Source organism: Bos mutus, chromosome 2 (genome assembly GCF_027580195.1).
Source record: "Bos mutus isolate GX-2022 chromosome 2, NWIPB_WYAK_1.1, whole genome shotgun sequence".
In the NCBI taxonomy this organism is placed as follows: Eukaryota; Metazoa; Chordata; class Mammalia; order Artiodactyla; family Bovidae; genus Bos; species Bos mutus.
Genome location: NC_091618.1, coordinates 49,609,799 through 49,622,496, shown reverse-complemented (window position 1 = coordinate 49,622,496; position 12,698 = coordinate 49,609,799). Strand labels below are relative to the sequence as shown.

The 12,698-nt window shown below is 34.8% G+C and overlaps 1 protein-coding gene across 8 annotated transcripts in view; it reads right to left on the bottom strand.

The window, feature by feature from the left end:
* Positions 1 to 2,782: 2,782 nt before the first annotated feature.
* Positions 2,783 to 12,698, bottom strand: part of BOLL (boule homolog, RNA binding protein) — a 61,290-nt gene continuing 51,374 nt past the window's right edge. For 3 of the 8 annotated variants that reach the window (XM_070388750.1, XM_070388706.1, XM_070388731.1), the window contains one exon: positions 3,697 to 4,690. Coding sequence is in view for 2 of the 8 variants with exons in the window: in XM_005894599.2 (XP_005894661.1) it covers positions 4,667 to 4,690 (24 nt within the window). In the remaining 6 variants the exon portion in view is untranslated. Of the gene's footprint in view, positions 4,691 to 7,103; positions 7,220 to 12,698 lie in introns of all 8 variants that reach the window. The other 5 variants (XM_070388686.1, XM_070388737.1, XM_070388699.1 and 2 more) reach the window with 5 other exon arrangements.

The following is a 12,698-nucleotide window of genomic DNA, read 5'->3' as shown; positions in this document are numbered from 1 at the left end:
AATCTGATCTTTAATTAGATACAAAGATAACTGTGCCTGACCATCATCTTTTAAAGTCTCCTTTTATAATATTTATAATACATTAAGCAAAAGAAAGAAAAGGATAAAACATTCCATGGTCAAGCAAAAGCTATCTGAGTTCTCTTTTTTCATACCTAGAAAATGATCACTCTGTTATAATTAGGAACCACTGTGAAAAACATGAAGCTTCAAGAGTACTAATGGGTTCAGAAATGGAAGAAGGAAAGCAGCTGTGAAAATGAAGAATGATACTCTGAAGTATCAATTAATTATGTGAGCTGGATTCCTTTAGTCAAAACATTGTTCCCCATATTGCTTGAATTTTTTCAAGTTACATTATCCTGTTGGAAATCCTCCATTGGTTGAATTTACAGGTAAGGAACCAGGGGAGAATCATGGATAAAAAATGTTGCAGATGAAGGGCTGATTAATGCATTATACGCAGGTAGGGTGTGTGTGTCAGTGTGTGTGTCAGTCAGTGCCCTTAATACCCAAGTTGTTTAAGGGTTAACTGTATTTTGAATTTTTCACTCGTAATTTTAGGGAAAATGAAAAAAGCACCAAAACATATTAAAGACAGAAATCTAGTAAGAATGTCATAAAACTTGATACTAAGTAATGGGAGGAAAATAAATGCTAAAAACTTTGAGACATTTACTTTGAAGCCTTTATACTTTACTTTCCTTAAATTTAACAAAATAAAACAAAAAAACCTACCATTTCCTGAAAAGTGTTCGTTTTCCCTAGGAAAGAAAAACTCTCAGATATGTATTTCACCCTCTCTAGTCCACAGAGAAATAAACGCAGAAAAAAGTAAGAGTCTAATAAAAAAAATCTTTTTGGAAATCCTCTCTTTAAGCCTAAGAGCATAGTGGAATGTTACAGGTACATACATCTCAGGAGTGTGAAGGTCCCCCCAGTTTTTTCTGCTTAGGAACAAAAACCAACAAGTAAAAGGGCTGAAGTGAGGAAAAGACTTAGCAGGGGAGGGAGGGAAGGACTTTAGTCCCTACATATACAGAGGCAGCTTCTTATACCCCTTCTTTTCAAAGTGGGGAAAGTGCACTGAGATATTTATGACCTAGATCACTTTTAGAGAAATACTGAATGACCATTACTCACGGGTACACACTTTGACAGGAATGCAAAACTAAGGTTACCATACTAGCTTCCTTCAGAAAATTATGTGCTAAAATATTTGTAAATAATCAAGTATTAGCTTCTTTAACTAAAAAAATACATATCAAATGGGGAAAACTGACAAACCAGTAAATGGAAAATTTTAAAATTAAGCCAGAAGTCAGTATGGCTATCAGTCACCAGCCTAAGTAGAATGTCTTAATGACTTACTGTGTATCTTTACTTTGATAAATTCAGGCTTGTCATTATATTGATACTATTTTAAGCATTATGCCTAAAAAGAATGATAATATGGGAAATCCTCAATCTGTTATTTCACTAGTTTGAAATCTACACCTTCTATGTTATATTTGCTGATCCTGACAGGTCAGAAAGCAGGTAACATCAAGATAACCATGAATCTAGTATATATAATAGAGAACTGAAGAAGTTATGCCACATGGAAAGGAGAAAATAATGACAATAAAACAAGTGATCTTGAATGGCATTTGATTTCTGAGAGGAAGCAGGAGAATGCAGAAAGTAATTAGCAAATTTATGCAATACATAAAAGCAGAGACAGAAACACACATAGCAGGTCCAACGAAAGCAATAACTTTAGCTGTTAACCAGAGAGTAGTACTCAGCCTGCAAGTACAGAAGCTGACAGCCAAGTATATTTTTAGGAATTTATGTACAGGAATGAAAACACTGAATACAGTTGAAAGAAACAGTACCAATTATGAATATTACATCCATTCTTAGGGTATAATTTGGCCCCTTCCCCTTGAAGTCTACAGGGATTTCAGAGTACATTTTAGTCAAAGTGTAGGTTCACAGTCAAGCAATTTACTATTTATGACAATAAGGCATGTTGAGGCATGATATCAAAGTTGAACTGGATGTTTTCTGAAAATTTTTTCTAGTCCTTTGATTCTATATTTTAATATTATTGAAGCACTACTTCTGGGAAAAATACATATAATTTTAGTGTGACCCAAATTCATTATTCTATAGTAAAACATAGCATAAATCCAGGAAACACTCCTAACATATGGGAGTTATCATCTATAAATGTGTTTGAAAATAATGTACTGCCATTATTGGCAGAAATTTATAAAACAATGTTATAAACTAAATCATATGTCTTTTTCTAAGCTATTGTGAAATCAGTTGATAGGAAATTACAAGTCTTAATTTCCCAAGATGCTTTACCTTTTGCCATGCTACCATCTTTCTATCTCTGATTGTATTAGAGATTTTCAGAAAATAGGTTGTAAAGTTATTACCTTGTGATTCTGGTACAGGGACTGATATACGTATTATCCGTTTCACTCTAAAACAGAGTGAATTGCAGCTGTCTTAAGGCTGATCTTTCATAATGGGTACTAAGTAAGTAAAAACTTCAAATTTATCTATAGAAGATATACTATAGGCAATGCTGCCAGGGAGTTAGGATTTGGTGCTTTCACTGTTGTGACCTGGGTTTGACACATGATCGGGGAAATAAGATCCCGCAAGCTGCATAGCACGACCAAAAAAAAAACCTACAGAAAGGAAAAAAATAAGATGAGCTTTCCTTAGTACATGTAGGGAGAAGTTTCATCCTTCCAATCTGTCTGTTTTTAGAAAAACACATTTGGGCTACCAAGCTAGGCCATGAAGAAGGTTGATGATACCCTCCATATATTTAGGTTTCAGTAATTTCCACAGTTCTGATTAGCTTCTCAAAATGAAGCTAAATTCTAAGAAAATCTATATGTGTGAATTATATGCATGTATATATATAGAGAAAACGTATGTGTATATGCTTTTTATGTATATACGTGTGTGCATACATACAACCTACATTGCTCTGAAAAAACACATCTAGGTATGCATAATTATAAAAATTCCTTATCCAATAATGCATCATTAATTTTTATTAACAATCCAGGATTTGTTTAGCATCATGTTTAACATTTTGAAAGTCAAAACATTAACTTTTTTTGTTCTCAAGGACAGTACTATTAAAAGAAGACCTCTAATACCAGTAGTTAGTACTTTTTACTTACAGAACGAAAAACTTTGAAATTTCATTGTGGGACTTAAGTCTTTTTACATTTCTAAAACCTGACAGAAATTAATGTACATGGAATTCTCATATGCTAGTATATATTTCATATGGTCATGCTGTCTTCATGAAACCATTTGACTGGCAAGCATATTAATTATGGTTTCAAAAGAAACTCCCTATTTGACTCACCAGGAGAAACTTTAAGGTCCTTGTCTTATTATTTCTGCTGCTGAGCACGGAATATATTTGTAGATGGAATAAGAAAGGAAAACAGATTTATTTGGGTAATGCCAATATTTATGGCTTTACCTTCTTGTCTAAAATTAGGAGGTCAGGGAAAGAATTACAAATGGATTGAAGGTGGTTGTCTTCATACTAAAAATAAATTTTTTTCATACTAAAAATAAAAAAAAATAAAAATAAAAGCACGATTTATTCTATAACTTTTGAATAACAGCTTTTTCTCCTCACTTATTTTCCAATTATATAATAAGAATTGGCTTTATAATTATAATTTAATGTTTTTCTTTGGAGTAGGAAATAGATTTGCTTTTTATGGAAATAATTGTCCTTTTAAGAACACATATATAATTGAAAATATTGGTAAAATGTAAGAAGAGGTCAAAAGATTAAAGCATTAAAAGAGCACCAAAATACAGAAGAATATCAATGTAATAAGATGTCAGAGGTAAGCCCTTCTTTTAATCAAAACAATTCTACTAAGTGATCCATATTATATAAAGTTTGGTACCAAATGGCTTATGTTATAGGGATACTGGAGCATTATCTCAAATGTTAGGAGAAAAAATTTAATATAGTCAAATTAATCACATGAAAAGGCAAAAATACTGATCATGTTGATGGTATTTCTAACGTTTGGAAATGTTTTTAAAAATGCATATAAATACTATTAAAATTCTGAAAACCATGGTAGAAGCAAAATTAAAGAGCAGTAGTAACAAGAAATTAGACAAAAATGACAAAATTGCCAAGCAGTAGAACTGATTCATTAAGATTAACTATATGATAAAAGGCATTAGAATTAGAAATGACTCTTATCCTAAATATTAAAATAAATACCAAAGAACATGAAACATAAACTTCTAAAAGATTGAGAGGAAAAGAAATAACACAAAGCAGAGAAAATGAAAGACACCTCACTATTCCCAATGTGGTTATTATTTATGGAATGGATAAAACACGTTGTAGAAAATGTCACTACAGTTAGATAAACACATTAAAAAATCAACATGCCACATTTACCTAAATAATTTTGTAGAACAGCTGAAAAAGCAAATTTCATCAAATTTAGACAGCTTATAGTGGAATAAATAAGTATGGTGAGGTATTAACTAACCCTAAGTTTCACAATGGGCAGCTTCTAGCCGGTTCATTGAAGCTGGATCTCGGCTACACAAGGATCACTGGATAAGAAATCAGTTGAGCTGGACTAGAGCTGCCCAAATTGTCTTAATAATGAATGCTCCACACTGTCTGTTAAGTAAAGAGAAGGAGAATATAGATCAGAAACCCTGAATGAGGAAAAAAAAAAAAAGATAAGTTAGAACAGATACGTGTAGAACATCCATGAACATTTAATAAATACTCACAGAACATGTGGTACTAATTATACAATAGTGTTTAAGTAGAGATTAGGAGGGGTCAGAACTCAGGAAAGGCCTGCTTCCTGCTCTCTGAGAGCTTACAATCTATTTCACACAATCTTTAGTCTAGCATTATATTAATAGTATAAATGTTTCATATATGAAATGAGAAAGAGGTCAACAGAGAAACAAATGAATTACATTCCTTCTATTTTGAAAATATTATTAGGTAGTTTTAAAAACATATTTTTAAAAAAGGAAGTAGAGGTTGCCAGAAGTCTATTTAGAAAGTTGTCTAAAACCTCCAAAGTACTGTTCAAGTTAGCACTGGTAGAACAGGCACTTAAGATATCTAAGTCATATAACACAGAGTAATTCTGTGTATCTGTGTTATCCTGAGAATGTTTTTGTGTTAATATCAATTTGGGCCAAAGAAACAACCTAGTTCCTACTACCATTTTTTTTTGGCACTTTGAGCAAAAGTCTTTTCTTAATTTAGGGAACCAAGCTGTCCTATGACATATTTCTACATTGTGGATAGGCTCAAGTTTCCATATTCCAATTTCTTTAGAGCAGTACTACCTGACTGAAATTTCTATGTTGATGGAAACATTCTGTATCTACACTGTCAAATATGGTAGTCACTAACCATGTGGGGCTATTTAGCACTTTAAATGTGGTTTCAGCAAGTGGTGCTCGGAAAACTGGACAGGCACATGTAAAACAGTGAGATTAGAACATTACATCACATCACATACAAAAATAAACTCAAAATGGTTTAAAGATCTAAATGTAAAATATGAAACCCTAAAACTTCTGTTAAGAGAACACAGGTGAAACACTCTTTGACATAAATCACAGCAATATTTTCTTGGATCAGTCTTCTAAAGCAAAATCAAAGAAAAAATAAACAAATAAGGTCTAATTAAAGACTTCTGCATAGCAAAGGAAACCATAAACAAAACGAAAAGACAACCTACAGGATGGGAAGAATATATGGGAAGGATATATTTGTAAACACACAGCAGATAAGGGGTTAATATCCAAAATATACAAACAGCTCATATAATTCAACATCAAAAACAATCTAATAAAAACAAGTAGAAGACTTGAACAGACATTTTTACAAAGAAGGCATACAGATAGCTAATATGTACACGAAAAGATGCTCAGCATCACTAATTATTAGAGAAATGCAAATCAAAACCACAATGAGATATCAACTAACACTTATCAGTGAATGGTCATTATCAACAAGTCTACAAATAAATGTTGGCAAGGGTGTGCAGAAAAGGGAACCTTCCTACACTGCTGGTGGGTTGTAAACTGGTGCAGCCACTATTGAAAACAGTATGGAAGTTCCTTAGGAAACTAAGACTAGAACTACTACATGATCCAGCAATTCTACTCCTGGGTATGTATCTGGAAAAAAAAAAAGAAGATGCTAATTTGAAAAGATAAATGTACCCCAATGTTCGTAGCAGCACTATTTACAACAGCTGAAAAACAATCCAAATGCCATTCAATAGAAAACCAGATTAATACACACAATGGAATATTATTCAGCCACAAAAAAGAATGAAATATTGCCAGTTGCAGCAACATAGATTGACCTAGAGAATATTATTATGCTTAATGAGATGAGTCAAGACAGAAAAAAGACAAACACAATATAATACCTCTTATATGTGGAATCTAAAAAAAATACAAATGTATATATACAAAACAGAAACAGACCCACAGACATAGAAAACAAACTTGTGGTTACCCAAGGGGTGAGGGAAGGAATGACAAATCAGGGGTATGGAATTAACAGATATGAACTACTATATATAAAATAGATATGCAATAAGGATTTATTGTACAGCACAAGGAATTATAGCTATTATAATAAGCTATAATGGAAAATCTGCAAAAGTACTGAATCAGTATGCTGTATAACCTGAAACTAACACAATACTATAAATTAACTATACCTCAATTAAAAATAGAAATGTGGCTAGTTGCAACTGAGGAACTGAATTTTAAACTTAATTTTAATTATTTAAGATTGAAATTAGAATCTTGTGGCTAGTGGTGACCAGGTTGGGAACAGCATGATTCTAGGGGTTCAAACCTGTCTGGTTTGCTAAACTATAGACAGGCCAGGTTTTCTCTGGCCTGTTCAATAGTGTCTAATACCACTTAATATCATTCACTGCTATATTATCAGTGTCTAGAATATTGGTTAGCACATGAAAGATGCTCAACAAATATTTGGTAAATGAATGAAATATACTGTGGTAATATATAGCTATTCATACCTAAGCTACTACTCATAGCTTACTGGTAATATGTCCTGGTTCTTTCATAAAAAATAGAGAAGTGAAGTTAAACTGTTCTCTGTATATGGAATTGCTTGATTGAAGGCTCAATATGCCTAGAGAGAACAAGAGTGGTGCTAATTCATTACAGCTCAAAGAAAAAATATAAGTAGTTATATATGAATAACATGTTGATTATTATGGGAATATTGAAGGAAGACTGCAATGGCAGGAATTTGGTAAGGATACAGATAAGAGTTGATGAGAATAAAAACAGGGAAAAAACCCACCTCAGATTAAAAAAACTAAATTCAGATTTTATGCATGACTAAAGGATGGAAACTGAAGATAGAGAAGCCTTGAATAAATATACAGTAATCTGGTTAGGCAATAATAGAGCTTAGAAAAGGGATGTGGCAGTGGAAAGAGAAATGAGTATATCATTTTTAGCAAGTTAGTGAACTGAAAAAGGGATACATAACAGTATAAATAGATTGTGTGGCTTAAAACAGGTCAGAAAAATAACAGGCATTGTTTTGATTTCAGGGGATAAGTAAGATGGGCAAGCTAACACAAAAGAGGTGAGGATCCTGAAAATAAAATGTAAGAAATTATATATTCATGATTTTCAGTTTGAGGAGGTAGTGAACATTCATCCAGGTGGTGGTGTTTAGAGTTAAAATAGGAAAAGAATCAAAGGACTAGGATCAGAGTCACTTAAAAACTACCAAAATGCAGAATAAAATTGAAAACTCCCTTAGAAGACAACTTAGAGGGCAAAGAGAATCATGCCATGATTAGTTGGTAAAGAGGAATATATTTTTTTTTTAAAGAGACACTGAAATATCAAATACAGTGGAAAGAAAGAGAGCCACATATAAGAATGAGTAAAATCTGAGCACAGGCTAGTTGACAGTACTGAATTAGAATCTAAGAGGACAAGAACTACGACAAAATCCTTGAGGTTTGGCTGCTGCTGCTGCTAAGGTGCTTCAGTCGTGTCCGACTCTGTGCATCCCCAGAGACGGCAGCCCACCAGGCTCCTCCATCCCTGGGATTCTCCAGGCAAGAACACTGGAGTGGGTTCAGCAAATCTTGACAGTATATCTTAGATAAGTGCTTTGGCTAGATCTCAGTAATGAAGGAACAGTAATCTCATGAGTGAAAAAGATACCCCTATATTCCTCCTTCATGCCTTTCCAAAACAGACACATTTAAAATATTGTTAGTGAAGTGTGGAATACAAAATCTATTGCTCATTATCCTGTGTCCTCAAAGTAGGGAAAGATGTCATCAAAAAAAGCTCAGGAAACAATTCTGTACTAAGGTTTGATAAATTGAATCTTATGTTATGAAAAGTAAGATGCCCATGTTCTGTTTTTGATGCCATGTTTTACATCTTCATGTTTATCCTTTCACTGTTTAATGTAATTATAAGTTGACTTTTACAATTTTTTGTCTTTTACTCTTAGTACTAGCTTATTTAAGTGGTTACTCCACCGTGTTTAATACATATTTGCCTTTACTGGTGGACTTTTTCTTTTCTATAGATTCTTACTTCTTGTGACCCTTTCCACTTAAAAAAGACCCTTTAACATTCCTTCAAGGTTAGGTTTGCTATTGCTGAATTCTTTTAGTTTTTGGTTGTCTGGAAAATTACATATCTCTTAGCTCAGTTGGTAAAGACTCTGCCTGCAGTGCAGGAAACCTGGGTTTGATCCCTGGGTCAGGAAGATCCCCTGGAAAAGGAAATGGCAATCCACTCCAGTATTCTTGCCTGGAGAATCCCATAGACAGAGGAGCCTGGCAGGCTACAGTCCAAGGGGTCACAAGAGTGGACATGACTTAGCAACTAACCCCTCCTGCAATCCTGCTCCCCTTCTATTCTAAATGATAATCTTGCTTGGTTGAGTGTCCTAGGTTGCAGGTTTTCCCCTTTCAGTACTTTGAATGTATTATGCCACTCCCTCTGGCCTGCAAAATTTCTGCAGAGAAATCAGCTGATAGCCTTATGGGGGTTCCCTTGAACTGAATGTTTTATTACTTCCTTTGGAATCATCTCAGTATCTTTGACTTTTGCCATTTTAATTATGATATACCTTGGTGTGGGTCTGTTTAGGTTCATTTTATTTGGGATCCTCTGTGGTTCCTGTACCTGGACATCTGTTTCCTTCTTTAGATTTGTTAAGTTTCCAGCCATAATTTCATGTACTATGTTTTCAACTCCTCTCTCTCATCTCCCTATAATGTGCCCTATAATGTGAATGTTTTCATACTTGATGTTATCCTAGAAGTCCCTTAAACTGTTCTCATTTTTAAAATTTGTTTCTTTTTGCTGTTAAGATCGAAGGATTTCCATTTTTCTACCTTCTAGATCACTTAGGCATCACCTAGTCTGCTGTTAATTCCCTCTAGTTGTTTTTCATTTGTCATATTCAGTTCTGATTCTTTTTTATATTTTCTAGTTCTTTGTTAAAACTGGCACTGTGCTAATCAACTCTTTCCTCTAATGCAGTTAGCATTCTTATTACTAATGCTCAAACTCGAATTCTGAGTTTGTCTTCTTAGTGCCAGACTCCAGGGGTGGGGAAACCCAAAATGGGGACTGAACCTCACTCTCCAGGAAGTAAGTCTGTATACTTCCTCTGAGCCTGTGTAATCCCTCTCCTTTTCCATCTTCCCCTCCCAGGTGTGCAGGTCCTGACCTGATCATTTCTCTTCTCTTCCTACCTGATTTCATCTGGATCTTGGATTTTTCTTACAAACTTAGTTGTATTAATATAGCTGTCTTTCTGCCAGATGACTTACAGTTTGTTTTCAGTGAGAACTGCTCCACACATAGATGTATCTTTGAGGTGTTTGTGGCGGGAGGTGAGCTCCACATTTTCCTACTCCACCATTTTGATCTCTCTTTGGGCTCTTTTAATCCAGAAACTCCTGTCATTAATTTCCTAGGGAATTTTCTTCTATTAATTTTTTTGCTAATTTTCTCCAAGCCATTTTCTCTTTTTCCAGAATTAATATTTGGCTTCTTGAATTATCTTCTGACTTTATTCTTTTCTCTATTGTTACTCGCCTCTGTCTTTAGAAAAATTTATTTACAACTTTTCTATAAATCTGAAATTACCAATATTTCAAAATACAAATCTAAAAAATTAAAAAGACTAAGAGGTTTAGAAAAAAAAAAGTATTTTCTGGGATGACTATGCATGGACCACATGTCATAAATTTTTCCTTATCTCTGAGAGGATATTATTATGCTTCTTTGATTTTTTTTTTGCTCCCTGAATTATATGTTTCTTCTGAATTCCTTTTTTCCCCCTGTTTTGGTCTCTCATTCTGAAGGCTTTCTTCTTCATTTATTTATTTTTGGCTGTGCTGGGTCTTTGTTGTTGTGTGTGGGCTTTCATAGTTGTGGCTCACCGGCTTAAGATCTGCATGTGGAATCTTTCCTGACCAGGGACTAAACTGGTATCCCCTGCATTAGCAGGCAGATTCTTATCCATTGTACTACCAGGGAAGTCCCTGAATGCTTCCTTCTAATGTGACTGCACATCCATATTTAATAAGGCAGACTAAAATCCTAATGGGAAGTTCTTTGTGAATGATGGGTTTGTCATTGAGCTTCACAGTAGGTATTTCAGAGGGCCAGTCAACTATTTCTCAGTGGTAACAAGCATGCAGTAACAAACAACTTCTAATTCTTTCCACTGTATTAACAGCTTCATATAGTGTTTATTTTTACACTGGCTAGCAGCTACTTCATTATTCCTGTTTTTTAGCTTGTAATTATTGGGAACACGGGATATATTTTTAAAAATTTAATTTCCTCTTATATAATATCCTTTATACATAATACATGTATATACTATTTATCCTTATCTTTGATGCAGTGTCATATTCAAATAGTTTTTCAGTGTGTACTTTACTGTTTCAGTTCAGTTCAGTTCAGTCCCTCAATCATGTCCAACTCTTTGCGACCCCATGAATTGCAGCACGGCAGGCCTCCCTGTCTATCACCAACCGCCGGAGTCCACCCAAACCCATGTCCATTGAGTGGGTGATGCCATCCAACCATCTTATCCTCTGTTGTCCCCTTCTCCTCCTGCCCTCTATCGTTCCCAGCATCAGGGTCTTTTCAAAAGAGTCAGCTCTTCATATCAGGTGGCCAAATCACTGGAGTTTCAGCTTCAACATCAGTCCTTCCAATGAATACCCAGAACTGATCTCCTTTAGGATGGACTGGTTGGATCTCCTTGCAGTCCAAGGGACTCACAAGAGTCTTCTCCAGCACCACAGTTCAAAAGCATCAATTCTTTGGCGCTCAGCTTTCTTTATAGTCTAACTCACATCCATACATGACCACTGGAAAAACCATAGCCTTGACTAGATGGACCTTTGTTGACAAAATAATGTCTCTGCTTTTGAATATGCTGTCTAGGTTGGTGATAACTTTCCTTCCAAGGAGTTAAGCGTCTTTTAATTTCATGGCTGCAATCACCATCCGCAGTGATTCTGGAGCCCCCAAAAATTAAGTCTGACACTGTTTTTCCATCTATTTCCCATGAAGTGATGGGACCAGATGCCATGATCTTAGTTTCCTGAATGTTGAGCTTTAAGCCAACTTTTTCACTCTCCTCTTTCACTTTCATCAAGAGGCTCTTTAGTTCTTCACTTTCTGCCATAAGGGTGGTGTCATCTGCACATCTGAGGTTATTGATATTTCTCCTTGCAATCCTGATTCCAGCTTGTGCTTCCTCCAGCCCAGCATTTCTCAGGATGTACTCTGCATATAAGTTAAATAAGCAGGGTGACAATATACAGCCTTGACATACTCCTTTCCCTATTTGGAACCAGTCTGTTGTTCCATGTCCAGTTCTAACTGTTGCTTCCTGACCTGTGATCTCTCCATGACAATTCTAAAAATTGGTTTCATGAGTCTTTGATTCCCTTTATTGTTCTCTGTCTCCTTTGAGGCTATCTATAGTTAGACCTATGCACAGTAAACGAAAATTTTTACCCTCCTGTATGTTTGGAGGTGCAAAGCACAGGTTTTTTTATGTTTCTGTCCTCAGAATGCAATACCCCTTTACGACTGTCCTCTTCTACCCTTAGGACCAGCTGAACACGAGGGAATTTCAATCTCTAATTGCTTTATAAAATGTGTTAATGATACTGACATGAGGAAATGGTTAGGAAGAAGATAGCAGTGGAATTTTTCTATAAAGTAGAGACAGTTGTTAATGTTTAGGTGAGTGCACATTATGGGTCTCTGAGCTAGAAACAGGCAGTGGTAGTAAGTAAAATCTCTTTCCAATTTACTTTTGAATCATTTGGTCTTATCAATGGGTAAGGTGAAAGAGGTGTTTTTCATTCAAGCCCAATCAGTGCTTTAATTAGAAGAACTTCCTCATAGCCTGGCAACTGGTTAAATATCATCCTTAATATGAAATGTTTTCATGAATAGGTAGTATACTTCAGAGTTAAATGGAAAAACGTCATAAGGAAATAGAGATACTTTATAATTCTCTACTTATACCCTTATTACCAAGGGATTTGATATTCATATTAAAAGTTTTGAATGCCCAAATAGAC